Here is an 18,519-nt window from a genome sequence, read left to right on the forward strand (position 1 = left end):
AAGAAGAAGTGGCTAGGTCGCCAGAGTCTCTGCCGTCTGTGGCCGATCTCATCATCTCTGCATTATTTTTTGGTATTCCATGTAAGATTTCACTTTATGCATTACAAAACAATCCTTTCTTGGGTCAAGGTTTGTAAAAAGCTAATAGAAATGTTGTTTTGTGAACATATATGCATATATAAGACAGTAACACCACCTCCAGAGGTGGTGTTCCCAGCAACCTCAGAGCAATTTCGTCACCATCCCTCCAAGCGTTCATGGAAGCCATTTCGCCGCAGGAGGTTGCTCTGAGGTTATTAAAGAATCTTGGATCCAGCTCCAGGAGCGCTAGAGACAGGAGGGGAGCCAGACAATCACAGCGAAGCTGCTGCGTTCGGTCCCTCACCCAGCAAATTCAAACCCAGAAAATTCGCTAAAACGGATGTGGTTATACGTTATGCGGACTTTTTGGTCTAACTTTATATAGTACGTTAAACCGGAAATTCATTAGACGAACATTCGTTAAGCGGAGTATTACTGTATTGTAAATTTCTATAATAATTGGAATCTGGCAACTCTTATTAGCAATGGGAGTCATATGACTTAGCCAACAAGTACAGTCCTGCAGAGGCAACCATGGGTGACACACACCAGCATATTGCTCAAGGGGAATACATGAGGTTTATGAACATCGCTGTGAGGGTTGGTCTCTGTCTCCCAGATCACTGTCAGAATCACTACTAGAGTCTTCACTTTCTTCTGTCTCAATAAAAAAATCAGTGTCTTCATTTTCATCACTATCCTCAATGTTACTAGCGAGTAACATTGACATAACATCACTTGGTGTACTGTTTCCTCCCTCTGGGTCACGGGGCTTGCGAGATGTTGCCTCGAAATGGGAAAAGATGACCTATTGTGTGGGAACATGTGTCTCAAGGCTTGAAGAGGCGAGCGAGAAAATTTGCCAAGTACCTCCACTTGCCCCAGGACCAATAGTGAGGGGGAGAGATTCAAACGTTTAGCACGGAAAAATTATGATTCCCCGAACGATCACCTTACGTTAAGGGATAATTGGAGTGAAACCATGCAAGACAAGACAGTCCAAGAGAAACATGAAATATTTGTAGATAAATAGTCAACTCAAGTACAGTAAAACCTCGCTTGACGAACGTCTCTAAGGACGAACAATTCGGTAGACGACCAAAAAATTTGTCAATATATCGACCCAGGGGACGAACGATATTTCGGGGGACGAACACGATTAAACGGCTCGCGGCAGGTGAACCATTTGTGTGATAGCCAATCTGGCTATCACACAACAACCAAACAAAACATAAGCACAAAAGAAAATAGAAACAGGAACATACAAAAATATTACATAACATAATCTCGTGCCACCACGATTTTCTCCTGTTTTTCCTGGGCATGGTGATGTTACCGGCGCGCTCTACTGTAGCTTCCTCGGCGTTATCTTCGCTGCTCTGGTGGCTCTCAGCGTTGCTGTCAACATCATCCTGGCCATGTCCAGGTACTGCAGATTGTGGCACATCCATCGCAGCTGTTTCCTCGCTTGCCTGGCAAGGAACACCACCCTACTGCCCGCTCCTCTCACACTGAGCATCACCTCCGAGGATCAAAGGAACTTCCTGGCCACGTACCTTTAACTTCCCTTTTTGGAAGTCCAAACTTGCTCCCACACATGTTAGGAAGTCAATCCCCAGCAGACAAGGGTCTTCCAAAGCAGAGACGAAGACTGGCAATCTTTCCATGTTTCCCACGCCGATGTTCACTTTAACGGGTCCCCACATAGCAGCACTGACTTGTGACGCTACACAGCTTTGTGTATCTCTGGCACGCTGCGCACATCCAAAGTCCTCTCTCATGACTGTCTTCTCGGATCTTGTCTGTCTTCCTTCCCATCCTCCTCTCCTCCATTCCATCATGTCATCCATGTCCAGTCTTTCAAGTAAATAACCTTTATTCATTTTCTGATCATTTTGATAGCGTTTAGGTAAGTAAAACAATTTAGGCTTTCTTTAATTATTTCATTCATGTCATGCATACATTAAAGGTCTATTTTGAATGGGTTTTATGGACAAAGTATGATTTTTTGGGGGGTCTGGAATGGATTAATGGTATTTCAATACATTCTCATGGGAAAAATTGATTCAGGGGACGAACAAATCGGGTGACGAACAGGATTTAGGAACGAATTATGGTCGTGAGCTGAGTTTTACTGTAACACGAGTTTGAATTATGCAATTTTTATTTGATGCAATGATATTTAGGGAGATATAATTAAGTAGAATGATTTATTCAATTTAACATGGCTCAACTGGACTTGACGTTAAACACATCCACGTTGCTTCTGGTGGGAACCACACTGGGACGAGATGCAAGAAACTTAAGGGTGTGTTGCCAATTTTACTGTAGTGCAGAACATAAGAATGTGATCTACTGCTTTGGCTAGCTTATAGATAAATCCTTTATATAATAAAATATAGTTAATCTTCTGCCTGAGTAAATTATGCAAATTGCATTTAGAGCAACAAATATTTATGCAGATTTTATGTTCTACTTTTGTTTCCCTTCTCTATTGAGTCATTTGCTTTGAGCTCTTTCTTCTGTGTTTTTTGAAGGAGTAAATATTGTAGAACAATTTCTTGTAAAAAATTTCCCCATCTCAGTGTGAATATTACTTACTTACAAGTTGTCTGACAACCCGGTAATTTAGAGAGAAAAAAATTGAAAATGTTTTAAACTAAATATATTTATTTCAGTTACAAGAAAAATAGACAAATTTCTTCTTTACAACAAAACAAAGATCTCATTTTGGTTAAAAACTAACAAAGTAGTAGTCTTCTCCTTATTCATGTCCCATTTCATCCAAATTTTCTTGTATTGTTCTATCTTGTCCAGTATCCATGTATGTGTTATCACCTCTGATGCTGTTGTTTTTGCTCTAAATTTCAGTGGTCTTCCTCCCTCTGTATATTTTCCTAGTCTGTGTATTTCCTCATCTTCACTCACCCAGTCCTCACCTTCTCTCTCTGAATACTTCTTACCACATCCACTGCTACCTTTTTGTGTTCCTTTTCCCTCCTTGATTTTCTTTTTCTTCATTCAAGCCAAAGATAATTATACATTTCTTCTTCATATGTACTGTATTCCTGACCATCAATTCCTTCTGTTTGATTACTTTCACTATCTCTTGGGATAGGTCTACCTTTTCTTTCAATTGTGTTTCTATGATTTCTTTAAGACTAACTTTTCTTTCATTCCCTTTTCCATTGGAGATGTTTACCTTTTATTTCTATCATTTCATTTTTCTGTTTCTTTACTAACTCTCTACCTTCTTGTATCTTTTCTTTTTGCTTGGCAGACTGGGTTTTCAGCACTGTTTTCTGCTTCCAATTCATGTTGACTCTTTTCAAGTTGATCACTCTTTCTATCAGGTCACTTAGACTACTCCATATGGTTAATTTTACAAATCTATATTTTTATTTGAAGTTCCTTGTTCATATCTTCTGAAAGGGAATATATAGCCATATCTCTTTACAACACATTTCTAGGTAAGTTTGGTGGTTGCTGGTTTGTTTACAGGAGATCAGTTATTCCACGTCTGCTCTCCTCTGCCGCCGGGGTGGAGGATGAGTCTCATAAAATATGCGATCATGCATAGTGGATAAGGTGGTGAGTGTGGGATCGGGCAGACATCCACGTGTAGGTTCAAATCCCACCACGTACCACCTATAGTCCTGCTCGTCTAAGAATGTGGATTGGTGTGGCCCCCATGGGAAATAGCGGGAGTACAGCACTGCCATACCTTTAATCCCTCGTTGGCTATCCCCTCTCCCTCTTCCTCCCTCTCTCTTACCCCTCCCTCTTCCTTCCCCTCTCTTTCTTCCTGGTCAAGGACACCGCAGCTGACCTCCCATCACCTGTATGGATGGCGGGCATGATTGGTGTTGCTGCCGTGAGGATTTGAATGTAGTTTTTTTCTTACTTATGTCAGCTTATTTTAAAGTACTTTCCTTCACGATATAATCTAATTATAACTATGGAACTATTTACCCATCCTAAACTGCAAGGAAACCTCTTTATAAGTATATTATTTTTTGTTTAGCAACACTGTAAAATATGTATGCCACGTTTCTTGCCAGGCTTATGAATATATTATCAATAATAAGTTTATTCTTCTCTCATACGTTGTAATACTAAGGTTAAATGCGTATATATATTTGCTGACCATATTTGCTAAAGTTTTACTAATATTAGAACTCTGCTGCATCACTGGCTATGAGACATGTTTCACCACTGTACAGCGGGAATTCCCCAACACAGCCGCACCCAATCCACATTGTTGGAGGAGCAGGACTATAGATGCTTTGCCATTTGTCGAGAGGTTTAAAGTTACCTACATGTCACTTGGGTGGTGATATGGGCCCTAATATGGGTATCACTATAAATGAAATTGCCTGTGCCACTAATGGGTGGAAGCTGAACAGCACTTCCCATATTCTTCAAGTAAACCTACAGGCACTATAGGCCACAACATAAAAAAAAAAAAAATGCTGTTAATTTACTTGATGTTAAGCAAGAATTATGTTATTTTATTACATTTGGAAGTTTTTTACTAACTTAAAAAATATTATATTTCAGATAACAAGAAGACTATACCAAGGACTGAGAGTGACTGGACTGAGGTAAACTTGTATTTGATTTGTCATAGTAACAGTAGATATCTTTTTATCTAAGTCATTAGAAATTTAAAACTTGATATTAGATCTTATCCTGTAAGTGGTGTTACTCTTTGGACACAAGCTTTGAATGTCTTCAACAGTGGTAACAGATATTTATCTTTCAAATCTCATGTCTTCACATCCTGGTTATTTCCATACACTTTCAGTTGCTTTTCTCAGTGGAAATTTATTATTTTTTATTTCTTTATTTCTTTATTTTTTTTTTTTTTTAGTTTCTCTATCTCTTGGCTGTCATCATCCTTACCTCTGACTCCCTAAATAATATAAAGAGCTTGCATCTCAAGAGTAGGAGTTCAATTGTTAGCATCTAGGAGTGTAAGCATGGTACAATAACGAGAAACAGGTAGACGCACGAGAGTCTTGAATTCACAGCCCTACTGGTAAGTCTTCTGAAACGCTGTTTCTGTGACGTTATCCACTCTCCTAGCCAGCTCTGATCGTGATAGTCTGCTACTCAAATCATGAATAATTAATATAAAACTTTTTTCTTTTCATGATCCATTAGTTATGCAGTTGAAAATTAAATATGATACACATTAGTGATTGAATGTATTTTGCTGTTCTTAGTTGAATTTGATTGTCTCAGGATCACTTTAGCTATAACGTTAACTGCACTGTCCATACTGTTGACCCGCGCTAACTCGGATTAATAAGGGAAAGGTTGCTCTGAAAAACGCAAATATCTGACTTGTACGAATCCCCCCTCCCCCCTTCACAAAAAAAAAAAAAAAAAAAAATAAATAAATAAATAAAAAAATAAGTGGGCAGTTCAACTTAGACTTTAGAGGGCAGTGCAGGATTTATTTTGGGATTATTGTCTCTCCGAAACCTGCAGTCCATAAATTACCAGATGGTGTAGTTTATTTTTTGATAATTAAATACACTTACTTCCCATAAGGAAGCCATTTTTAAATGTCTTGTGCAGTTGTGTCATGGTATGACTCACACCGTAAAAAAATTAATTATCACTTAATCCTTGTGTCTACACAAAAATATTTTGTGAATATTTTTCTCTTTTTATAAATTTCAACTTTTTGTGTCTCTCTCACTCAGTGACTCAATACATGGCCAGGCATTAAGAGAGGTCATGCATCATTCAGCTCTACTTTTTCAGAAATAACTCCTTACAGACATAAATTGATGAGTTAGAATCAGAAACTTCAAGAAGAGAAGACAACAAGAGACGAATGTTGAACCCTCACCTCCCCTCCCTCAGGGACCCTCGCCTCACCCCATGCCTCACCCTTCATCCTCTCTCTATATCATAAGACTGCTATGATCTTTTCAAACTTTTTTTTTCTCACTACCTTCGTGATCACAACTATACATCATATAACTCACAATAACATCATTACAAAAGATTATTTTGAGACAAAGGTATAAAGTTGAACAAGACAGTAATAGTTACTTCACAGTATCATTATCTCACTTCAACACACTTAACAATGACTCAGAGAGTGTCCTGTTCAGTCATAAAACAGCAAATTGCCGTGGCGCTGCTTATGGCTCCTTCCGAACCCTCACATGTGAGCGAATAATATTTTTTAGAGAAGCAGGGATCTGATGCATTATCATCCTATCATGCTCCAGGAAGTCACCATTGTATACACAATCATGTGTGAAAATTTCATGTCAATCAGATGATTACAAATAACAAAACAGGGACGAAATTTCAAAAAATATTTAGGAGCTAATATCTCAAAAAATAAATTTTTACACTTCAAAAATTTTTGCAGAATTGGTATAAACTCTGTCTTCTGTTTGGTATCATTTTAAACCACAACTAAAATGTGATTTTTTGTTGGAATTAGATTTTTAATAATGTCAATAGAAAACAAGATATAGGAAAGTGATTTTTTTTTTTTTTTTTTTTTTTTTTTTTTTTGAAAAAAAAAAAAAAAAAAAGACAGGCAGCTCAATTAGGACTCTAGTTCTTTGGGTCGGTCAGAGTCAACTTATCGTGAAATCCGACTCATCAGGGTCCAAGTTATCGAGGTTCAACAGTACAATTTATTTTTTTCAAGTCTGTATCACTGTTGTTCATTCTCACATTGTCATTATAAGAAAGTTGCCTGAATTCTTGAGAAAGAGACTAAGGTAGTATCCCCATTGTTTTCTTCCTCATGACATTGCCAAATAATCCTCTCACAACACCAGGCCAGATGAGATGTGCAAATCTGCTGCTCCCTCTTGTGTAGCACATCTCTTCAACTCTTTTAGGTCCTCATGGCACCATATAAATCTGAATTGGTGCACTTTGGCTTCACTGTATCTATTACTCTTGCATTCATTTGATATCTCTCAAGAATTTATTGAATAGATAGTTGCTTTTACTTACAACAATTTTGTAGCTTCTGGTCTCTCTCTCTCTCTCTCTCTCTCTCTCTCTCTCTCTCTCTCTCTCTCTCTCTCTCTCTCTCTCTCTCTCTCTCTCTCTCTCTCTCTCTCTCTCTCTCTCTCTCTCTCTCTCTCTTTTCATCTAACTTACCTTTTTGAGGCAAACAGGCTTAATTTCCATAACACTTGCATTGCAGTAGTAGTATTTTACAATCAAAACAGCTTGTGCTTGCTGTAATTACTTTAGATTTGAAGTTGAGTTAATTAAAACATAAACATTATTATTATTTTTTTTTTTTTTTTTTCAGGTGAAGCGCAAAGGCCGCCTGAAGAAGGATTCAGAGAGTAAAGACAGGGATCAGAAACAGTCAAGTGAGACTAAAGATTCCCTCAACTTCAATAAAGACACCAGAGAAGAATTAGACTTCCAGTTTGATGAAGAGCTTGAAGTATTGCCAAAGACGGGAAGACAACATGACTTTAGTGAATGGTAAGGATTAAACACTTATTAGAAACAATAACATACAATACAATGACATCTACATAGGGACACAGGTTTCATAATGTGCAAGTAGTACTCACAATAATGCCTACATAGTCATCATGTTTGCATTTAGTTGCTGCCAAGTGATCCAGTATTTGGTTGTTGTTCTAGCTATAGACTCTGTATATTGGCCTTGTTGTTGCATTGCTTCTCCCACCATCACCCTCTCTACCAATCACACCAATGAGCTACACTACACCATGCCCTGCCCTCTACCCAGAATGAGGAAGTCTACTGACATAACCTAGTACAGTCTCCCCCTTTATGGTCCCTCCATTGTCCTCTTTATCCCCTTATCCATCCCTTTGTTCCATACCCCTACACCAAGGTGTACAGTTCTCCCTCCCTTGTTCTTTTTTTCTCCTCTTACCCTCCTCTTCTCTCCCTCCCAATCTCTTCACTCAAGCTTTTCCAGATATCTACCATTCTATGTGTAAGACTAAACTTTTTTAATGTTCCTCAAATATTGACTTTTCATGATCAAAGAGTGTCATTTCATCCATCCATCTCCATCTGTCAGTGATACCAGGTCTTGCCTGTGTATCTTTTCCATACAGTTTAATATGTTATACATCATTATTAGATCTCTCTTCCATCGATCTTTAAGTTGGTAGTCCCAATTCCTTCAGTCTTTCTTCATAGATAAGGTCCTTCTTCTGTGGCACCATCTTTGTAGCTGTCCTTTGAATTCTTTTTAATTTCCTGATATCCTTTTGCATATGTGGAGACTACACCACTGCTGCATATTCAAGTCAGGGTCTTACCATAGTGGTTATGATTTTTTTCATCATACTCTTTTCCATGTAATTAAATGGCACTGATATTATATTTATATGTTGAAGTAAATAATCCATTTATGTGTCTTTCTTGGGTCAAGCTGTCTTGGATAACCACTCCCAGGTCTTTCTCTTCTTCATTATAATGTCTTCTCCCATTTTGTATTCCCATATAGGTCTTCTTTTACTTTTACCCATTTCTATCATGTTGGCATTTCTTAGCATTAAATTCTTGCTTTCACTTTTGGCTCCACTTCCAGATCATGTCAATATCGTTTTGCAATTTTTTCAGTCCTCATTGCTCTTTATTAATGTCAATAGTTTCACATCATCTGCAAACAAATTTATGTAGCTACTCAAACCATCTTGTATATCATTAATGTACCTTTGAAACATTATTGATGATAGCACAGATCCCTGTGGTATGCCACTAGTTACTGTCATCATACTTAATGAGATGACCCTTAGCACATTTCTCATTTCTCTTCCCATTAAGTAGTCCTCAATCCAGCTTTAGATATTTCCTTATATTCCTTTCTATGTATATGTTCTATCTTCCATAAAAGACTTTTATGTGGTATTATGTCAAATGCCTTTTTCATATCCAAATACGCTGTGTTGACCCAACCATTTTATCCTTGTACCTCATGTATTGTTCTTGTTTAGAAAGTAAATTTGTTATACACGTTCTTTTTCTAAAAGTAAATTGGGTGTTATTTATAATTTCTTTTTCCTCAATATGTTCCATCCATTTTTCCTTGACTGCAGTTTTACAGATCCTTCCCACAACACTAGTCAGTGACACTGGCCTATGATTTAGGGGCTCAGTTTTTTTTTTAGTTTTTTTTATTTTATTTTTCTCTCTCTCTCTCTCTCTCTCTCTCTCTCTCTCTCTCTCTCTCTCTCTCTCTCTCTCTCTCTCTCTCTCTCTCTCTCTCTCTCTCTCTCTCTCTCTCTCTCTCTCTCTCTCTCTCTCTCTCTCTCTCTCTCTCTCTCTTCCTCCATTTATATATCGAGACTACATTTGTTCTTTTCCACTCCCTTGGTACTCTCCCTTCCATCAAAGAGCTATTGGTCACATCCCAAATTAGTTTCACCAGCTGTCCTCTACATTTTCTCAATTTCCATCTTGACACTCCATATGGCCCATTGCTTTTCTAACATCCACTTTCTTTAATAATTTGCTAATTTTTTTTTTTTTCACACCACAACATTCCTTAATCCTTCCAGCGTCACTTCATCATTTGGTTCTATAAAATCATCATCAACATTAAATACCAATCTAAAGCTCTCATTCATAAGTTCACTCACTTCTGCTGTTTCATGTATCCTATTTCCCTTAATAAACATAATGATGGTCACTCTGTCATCTTTTTATTTATATATTCATAAAAAAAAGCTTGGATTCCTCTTCACATCTCTTTATTACATCCCTCTCAAACTTTCTCTCCTCCTCCCTTCTAATTCCAACACATTCATTTCATACCTCTTTATCTTTGCTTCCCATTGTCTTCATTTTGCTGCTGCTTTAATTTCCTCTGAGCTACATCCTTACTCTTTGCACGTCTAACATTACACCACGTGTGTTTGCTCTCCCTTACTCTGTGTGTGGGAACACCTCTTCACCCCGACATCGTACTCTTTTAGGAATATTTCATACTTCTGCACTGGTTTGCCCTCCATGATTTCCTTCCAGTTAATACTACTAAATTATTTACTTAAACCCTCAAAATTTGTCTTGGTGTGATTCAATCTTCTTTATTTGTGACCCTCTTTGTATTTCAAGATTTCCAAACTTTCAATCCAATTTCCAAAACCACATGAGCACTTTTCCCCATTGGGCTATGATATTTATTGGTTGAACAAGGCTTTGGCTTTTTTGTGAACACCAGGTCAAGCATGGATGGTTCTTTTCCTCTGTATCTTATATAGTCCTTCACTCATTGGTCCATTTTATTTCCCAGTGCCAGTTGTAACACTTCTTCCTTAATCCAGCATAACTGTTCATTTCTATTTCTTCCCAATTTACGTTTTTGCAGTTAACCCACAAGTGTACTTCACTGTCCTTCCTCAATATGTTGTCCAAGTATTTTAGCACTTCTTTTTGCATTACTGTGTGTGTGTGTATTTACCTAGTTGTATTTACCTAGTTGTAGTTTTACAGGGCCTGGGCTTTACGCTCTCTACACTTATCCAATTTTTCTTTAAAACTATGCATACTCGTTGCTGACACCACTTCTTCACTCAAAATGTTCCACGTCTCAATACATCTTTGTGGGAAACTATATTTTTTAACATCTCTCAGACATCTTCCCTTTCTCAGCTTTTTACTATGCGATCTTGTGCTTCGAATGTCATATTCTTCTCTCAGGATCAGTTTCTCATTATCCACTTGGTCCATTCCATTGATCAATTTATAAACTTGTAGTATCAGATCCCCTCTCTCCCTTCTCTGTTCCAGGGTTGGTAGATCCATAGCCTTTAGTCTCTCCTCATATGTGTGTGTGTGTGTGTGTGTGTGTGTGTGTGTGTGTGTGTGTGTGTGTGTGTGTGTGTGTGTGTGTATTAATTTATTTACCTAGTTGTAACAAACAGGAAAAGAGCTATGCTCGTGCTCTCCCATCTCCATATCTATGCAAATCCAACATTTCTTTGAACTTATTGATTGTCTTTGCTTCAATGACTCTCTTATCTAAACCGTTCCACACCTCTACACATCTTTATGGAAAGCTGAACTTCATGATATCTCTCCAGCAATTGTCCTCTCTTAGTTTCTTTTCATGTCCTCTTGTGTCACTGGTGTCCCAGATTAGTAAGTCTTCTCTACCTAATTTTTTCAGTGCATTCATCTTTCTGTACACTGCTTTTAAATCTCATCTTTCTCTTCTCTGTCTTAAGGTTGTAAGACCTAGTATTCGTAGTCTTTCTTCATATGACCATTTACTTAAACTTGGGGGAAGCTTTGTTGCTACCCTCTGTATTCTCTAGTTTCCTTATGTGTTTCTTTTTGTTCGGTAACCATACTATAACTACATATTGTAATTCTAGGCATACTAGAGTCATTAATTTTTTTTTATTTTTTTTATCATATATTCGTCTATGTAAGTGAATGTCACCTTTATATTTCTCTAAAGATCATAGGCATTTCTTGTAATTCTATTTATGTGGATTTTTTGTGACAAGCTGTCCACAATGGTTACTTCTTGGTATTTTTCTTTTGACTTTTTAATTTCTTCATTTTTCATTGAGTAAACTCTGTTCGGCCTTCTTTTGCTCATTCCATATTCTAATACACTGCACTTTTTTGTATTAAATTCTATTTCTCATGTGAGTGACCATTCCGCTATTTTATCCAAGTCTCGTTCTATTGCCTCACAATCTTATTATCTATTCACCCTCCTCATTAATTTAGCATCATCTGCAAACAGACTGATGTAATTTTATATTTTCTGGTATATCATTCACATATACCGCAAACATTATTGGTGCTGATAATGACCCTTGTGGAACTCCACTTAAGACTCTACCAGGCTAATTTTTCATCTCTTATAATTGTTCTCATTTCTCTGTCTTTCAGAAAGTCAGCCATCCATTTTGGAAGTTCCATTTCCTTCAGCTTTTCTTCATATGTTAGTTCCATCACCATCTTTGTACTCGTAGCTGTCCTCTGAATGCGTTCTAATCTTCTTATATCCTTTTTCAAGCTCAGCAACCACACCACTGCTGCATGTTCCAACTTTGGCAGTATCATACTAGTTATAATTTTTTCATCTTATCTTTATCCATGTATTGAAATACCATGCTAGTATTAGTCATCATTTTGTACGTTGTTCCAAATATTTTATGTATGTGTTTTTCAGAGCAGTGTTTCTTGCACAACCATTCCCAGATCTTTTTCCTCTTTAATCTTCATTATTGGTTCCTCTCCCATCAAATAGTTCCATACTGGTCGTCTCTTGCTCTTTTCTAATTCTATTATGTGGCATTTCTTGGCATTGAATTTTAACTTCCACTTCATACTCCACTTATAGATATTATCTATATCTTCTTGCAGCAGCAAACAGTCTTCTTGGGTCTTAATTACTCTTAACAATTTTGCATTATCAGCAAATAAAATTAGTATAACTGGTCACCATTCTGTATGTTGTCTACATATACCAGAACATATTGGAGGCTAACACTGATTCCTGTAGCACTCCACTTGTTACTTTACTCCAGGATGAGTATATATCCCTGATCACAGTTCTCATCTCTCTATCCTTCAAGTAATCCCTTGTCCTCTCAGTGCTACTATGTTCTCCAACTTCCAAAGTAGTCTATGTAGGACTTTATCAAAAGTCTTTTTTTTTATGTCCAGGTAAAGTTTCGATCCATCCATCTCTGCTCTCCAGTCCTACTATTCTTGAGTAAAAACTTAGTAAATTTGACACATATGATCTTCCTCTCCTGAACCCAAATTGTCTGTTCAATATAACTTGTTTTTCCTCCAGATATTTAACCCATTTTTCTTTGATAACAATTTCACATATCTTTCCCACAACACTAGTAAGTGACACCGGTCTGTAATTTAATGGCTCAGTTGACTTTCCTCCTTTGAATATTGGGATCATGTTAGCTCTCTTCCATTCCAGTGGTACTCTCCCTTCCTTTAATGAGCTTGTAACCATTTCTCAAATTGGTTCTAACAATTGATCTTTACATTCCTTTAGTACCCAACCTGACACACCATACGGTCCCATTGCTTTTCTGACATCCAAATTTTCTAGTAGTCTTCCAATTTCTTGTTTGTGCACTATGATTTCCTGCAAGCCTTGACAATGCAATGTCCTGCTTGGTTCTGTAAAATCCTCTTCTTTAGTTAAAACTGTCTTGAAACTTTCATTCATTATTTCACTCATCTCTTCTGCTGTTTGTTATGTCTTCCATCCTTTAATGATTTTTTCTATTGTTTCCTTATTCTTCATCTTACCATTGGTATACTTGTAGAAAAGCTTGGGATCATCGTCACTTTTCTGCACAACATCTTTATCAAAGTTTCTTTCGTCTTTTCTTCTTACTCTAACGTGTTAATTTTTAGCATCCTTATACTGCTGTCTGTTGCTTTCATTTCGCTGCTTTTTTAGTTTCTTCCATTTTTTTTTTTTTTTTTTTTTTTCTTTTCTTTCTTCCCCCACTTCTATACATCTGCCTTTTTTTCTCTTAGCTTCTATACATCTGCCATTGTACCAGGCTCCATATACTCTACTCTACTCTGTAGATTGGTACACATTTCCTCACTCCCTTGTTATACTTCTGTAGGAATAATTCATATTTCCCCTGTACTGCCTTGCCATTCATGTTCCTCCATTCTATGCCATCAAAAAATTGTCTTAGCTTTTCAAAATTTCCCCTTGCATAATTTAATCTCCTTTTTGTAGTTCTCCCTGTATCTTAGCACTTCCCATTCCTGCGTTTCTAATTCTCATGTTACATGGTCACTTCTTCCCATTGGACTCTGATATTGAATGATGGGAGGGGGCTCTGGCTTCTTTGTGAATACTAGATCAAGTAATGATGGTTCTTCTTCATCTCTGTACTGTGTTGATTCTTCCACCCACTGATCCAGTGTATTTACCATAGTTAACCGTAACATCTCACTCCACAATCCAGCAATACCCATTACTTCAATATTTCTCCAGTTTACTCTTGCAAATGAAGTTTACTATTAGTATTTTTCCATCTCTTATCATATTATCCAAGCACTTAATCATCTCTCCTTGCATTTCCTTATGTTTTTCAGTTTTCCATGTATTGGTCTTGGGTGGCACATATGTAACTATGATTCTCCTTTTTTTTTTTTTTTTTTTTTTCAGTTTTGATTGTTACTCCCATAACTTCCACCATGCCATCTCCATAGTGCTCTTCCTCCACACATTTATCATCACTAACTATTATTGGCACTCCTCCTTCCCCTTTTCCCTTTCTGTCTCTTCAAATTTTATATCCCTCTTCCTTAAAGCTAACATGATGGATCTCCTCCTTTAACTTTGTTTTTACTATGCATATTATATCCTGTCATTTCTCCGTCAAGTAGTCCAACACACTGGAGAACAACCCATCTATATTTGTATATGTCACTGAATTTCTTATCTTTCCCCCCACTTGTATTTCTTCTCTTACCTCTTTCCTGAAGATACCACTTCCTCAGTCTCATATCTAGAACCCTCCAGTAGATTTCTTCTCAATCTTCATTCTTTTTTTTTCTTTTTTTTTTTTTTTCTTAGCTTCATTTCTTAGCACTCTCTCCTTTCCTCTCTCTTCCAAGTTCATATATCTTTAAATTCAGTATCTTAAGCCAATTTTTCTTTTCATGCCATTATCTCCTCCACAGCCATTTGAGATCTCATTCTCACTTTCAGTGGTCTCTTTCCTTCCTCACTATAACTTCCCAATCTAAGCATTTCCTCCACTTCCTGCTCCAACCCCTGTGTGCTGTCCTGAACCAACTTAATAACATCTTTTACCAACTAGTAGGAGGAGGTAGTAAACACCTACTGAAACAATCATTTACTCCCAGTGAGGTCTAATAGCACTATTTCCAGGGGTGGTGTGAACTTTCCATTAAAGCTAGTTGTGATCTCGCTGTGAACTTTCCATTAAAGCTAGTTGTGATCTCGCTGAACATTTCCTTTTGTGTCTCACAACTCAAGGGGACAGTCACAACTCTCCTTCTTCACTCAAAACTACATCACTTATCACACACACACACAGCCTTCATTTAAAATTAAAAATTTTAAAAATGGTGACTCCAAATCCAGCCTCTGAGTCCCCTTCTAGGGAAGGGACCAGACATGTCTCCAAGTCGGACTCCTCTCTCGGTGATCACCCAAAATGTCTGGACACCTCCCTTAACTTTTTCTTCATTAACTTCTGCAACATTCGCAATCTTAGATCTAATTTTAAATTTATAGAACACCACCTCTCCTCTACTAAACCTCATCTTTTCTTCACTGAAACACAGCTGTTTGAGGCAACTGACAGTAGCCCCTTCTCTGGTCCCTCCTACTTTCTCTATCCTCATTTCTGTTTTAAAGCTGGATGTTGCATCTATATGCGCAATGACTAAACTTGCTCTTGTGCCCACGCCCTCGAATCTCCCAAGTTTTCCACCATCTGGCTTTGATTCAAAAGTCACTTTCTAACTAAATTAATCTATGCTGTCCATCTCTCCCCTAACTCGTCTAAATTTAGTAAATTCTTTGACTGTTTAACTTCCAAAGTGGAGTACATTCTCTCCCTCTATTCTTTTGTGGAGATCTCAATCCTTGGAGATTTCAATGTTCACCACCAGCTTTAGCTTTCCTCTCCCATCACTGACCATCCTGGTGAACAAGTCTTTAACTTTCCTATCCTCCATGACCTAGAGCAACTGGTGCAACACCCTACTCGTTCTCTTGACCATCTTGGAGACGCTCCCTACATTCTTGATATCTTCTTTACCTCTAATCCTTCTGCTTATGATGTTACCCTATCTCTGTATTTTGTCCTATTTCTACAATCCCTCCTCAGGATAGCCCAAAGCAGAGGTGCCTCTGGGGTTTTGCCTCTGCCAGTTGGGGCACCTGAGGAGTTATTATGCTGATTTTCCCTGGAATGAATATTGTTTCTGTCAGAGATCCATCTCTGTGTGCTGAATGCACAACAGAGGTGATAGTGTCTGGCATGGAAGCATACATTCCTCATTCTTTTTCTCAACTTAAACCTTATAAACCTTGGTTTAATACAGTCTGTTGTCATGCTATACATGATAGAGAGGTTGCCTACAAAATGTACTTGAGCCTTCCATATTCTGAATCTCATTTACATTTCTGCCCAGAATCATGCCAAATCTGTTTTTCAACTTGCCAAACACTCTTTCATAAACAGAAAATGCCAAAATCTTTCAAATTCAAACTCCCTCGTGACTTCTGGCATCTAGCCAAAACATCTCAAATAACTTCACTTCTTCATCTTTCCTCCTTTATTTCATCCTGATGGCACCACTGCCATCTCTTCTGTCTCTAAAGCTGAACTCTTCTCTCAAACCTTTGCTCACAACTCCACCTTGGATGATTCTGGGCTTGTCCTCCTCTCCTCCTCCCTCTGACTATTTCATGTCTACAATTAAAATTCTTCGTAATGATGTTTTCCATGCCCTTGCTGGCCTAAACCCTCGGAAGGCTTATGGACCTGATGGGGTCCCTCCTATTATTCTCAAAACTATGCTTCTGTGCTTGCACCTTGCCTGGCCAAACTCTTCAACTTTGTCTATCGACTTCTACCTTTCCTTCCTGCTGGAAGTTTGCCTACATTCAGCCTGTTCCTAAAAAGGGTGACCGTTCTAATCCCTCAAACTACCGTCCTATAGCTTTAATCTCTTGCTTGTCTAAAGTTTTTGAATCTATCCTGAATAGGAAGATTCTCAAACATCTGTCACTTCACAATCTTCTGTCTGATCGCCAGTATGGCTTCCATCAAGGTCGCTCTACTGGTGATCTGGCTTTCCTTACTGAGTCTTGGTCATCCTCTTTTAGAGATTTCAGTGAAACTTTTGCTGTTGCGTTAGACATATGAAGAGCTTTTCATAGAGTCTGTCACAAAGCTTTGATTTCAAAACTGCCCTCCTATGGTTTCTATCCTTCTCTCTTCAACTTTATCTCAAATTTCCTTTCCAACTGTTCTATTGCAACCATGGTAGACAGCAACTGTTCTTCTCCTAGATCTATTAGTAGTGGTGTTCCTCAGAGTTCTGGCCTGCCACCCACTCTTTCTATGATTCATTAATGATCTTAACCAAACCTCTTGCCATATCTACTCCTATGTTGATAATACCACCCTACATCTTTCCACATCCTTTCAGAGACAACCAAGCCTTCAAAAAGGCAAGAGATCATGCAGGGACGCCACAGAATGTCTGACTTCTGATCTTTCTATGATTTCTGATTGGGGCAGAGAAAACTTTGTATTTTTCAATGCCTCAAAAGCTCAATTCCTCCATCTATCAACTCAACACAACCTTTCAAACAACTATCTCCTCTTTTTCAATGACACTCAACTGTCTCCCTCTTTTACACCAAATATCCTCAGTCTGTCCTTCATTCATAATCTTAACTGGAAACTTCACATCTCATCTCTTGCTAAAACAGCTTCTATGAAGTTAGGCATTCTGAGGTGTCTCTGCCAGTTTTTCTTGCCCCTCCAACTGCTAACTCGTACAAGGGCCTTATCTGTCCTTACATGGAGTACTCTTTGCATGTGTGGGGAGGGGGTTCCACTCACAGTTTTATTAGATCGGGTGGTATCAAAAGCTTTTCGTCTCATCAACTCCCCTCCTCTGACTGACTGTCTCCAGCCTCTTTCTTACCACCGAAATGTTGTATCTCTTTCTATATTTTATCGCTATTTCTAACTGCATACTTTCACTCCTCCTGCGGCCTTGCTGCACAAGGCTTTCTTCTTCCTCTCATTCTTATTCTGTCCAGCTCTTTAATGCAAGAGTTAACCAGTACTCTCAAGAGTTCATAACTTTCTCTGGTAAACTCTGGAACTCTCTGCTTGCTTGTGTATTTCTGTCTTCCTACAACTTAACTTCTTTTAAGAGGGTGGTTTCAAAACATTTGTTACTTGATTTTGGCTATGTCTGTAACTCTATAAGGGAACCAGCACTTAAGTGCGCCTTTTTTTTTTTCTCCTGTTTTGGTTGACTTGCCTCCTGCATAAAAAAAAAAAAATCCCATGAACTTTGATAGTTTTTTTCCTTCAGCCCAAAAATTAGGATACATTTCCTCTTGTCCACTGTGTCCCTCACCAAATCTTCCTTCTCCTTAATTACTTGTATTACTGTGTCTTTTGTCTTTTCTTGTACCTGTTTTTTTTTTTTACTACTTCAGAGAATTTAAATTGTTTCTCTTCCTGTTCTTTTTTCCAGGCATTTCTTAATTCCTCCAACTTGATCTCACCCACTCCATTTTTCATTTTTCCTGCCCTATCCTGAACTTTTTCCTGTAGACTCTTTAATAGCACTTCATATTCACCCCATGTAGCCATTAATATACCATTTTGTCTCTTTAATTCTTCCAATTCCTTTTTCATCACCTGATTC

At 37.9% G+C, this 18,519-nt stretch overlaps 1 protein-coding gene across 4 annotated transcripts in view; it reads left to right on the forward strand.

Annotated features, from left to right (window-relative positions):
* The window catches only part of LOC123515633 (la-related protein 1-like), a 149,499-nt gene that overhangs the window by 112,572 nt on the left and 18,408 nt on the right, over positions 1-18,519 (forward strand). For all 4 annotated transcript variants that reach the window (XM_045274433.1, XM_045274435.1, XM_045274436.1 and 1 more), the window contains exons 8-9: positions 4,642-4,685; positions 7,388-7,569. In XM_045274433.1, coding sequence (XP_045130368.1) covers positions 4,642-4,685; positions 7,388-7,569 — 226 coding nt within the window. The remainder of the gene's footprint in view (positions 1-4,641; positions 4,686-7,387; positions 7,570-18,519) is intronic.

The sequence above is a fragment of the Portunus trituberculatus genome, chromosome 39 (genome assembly GCF_017591435.1).
Source record: "Portunus trituberculatus isolate SZX2019 chromosome 39, ASM1759143v1, whole genome shotgun sequence".
Classification (NCBI taxonomy): domain Eukaryota; kingdom Metazoa; phylum Arthropoda; class Malacostraca; order Decapoda; family Portunidae; genus Portunus; species Portunus trituberculatus.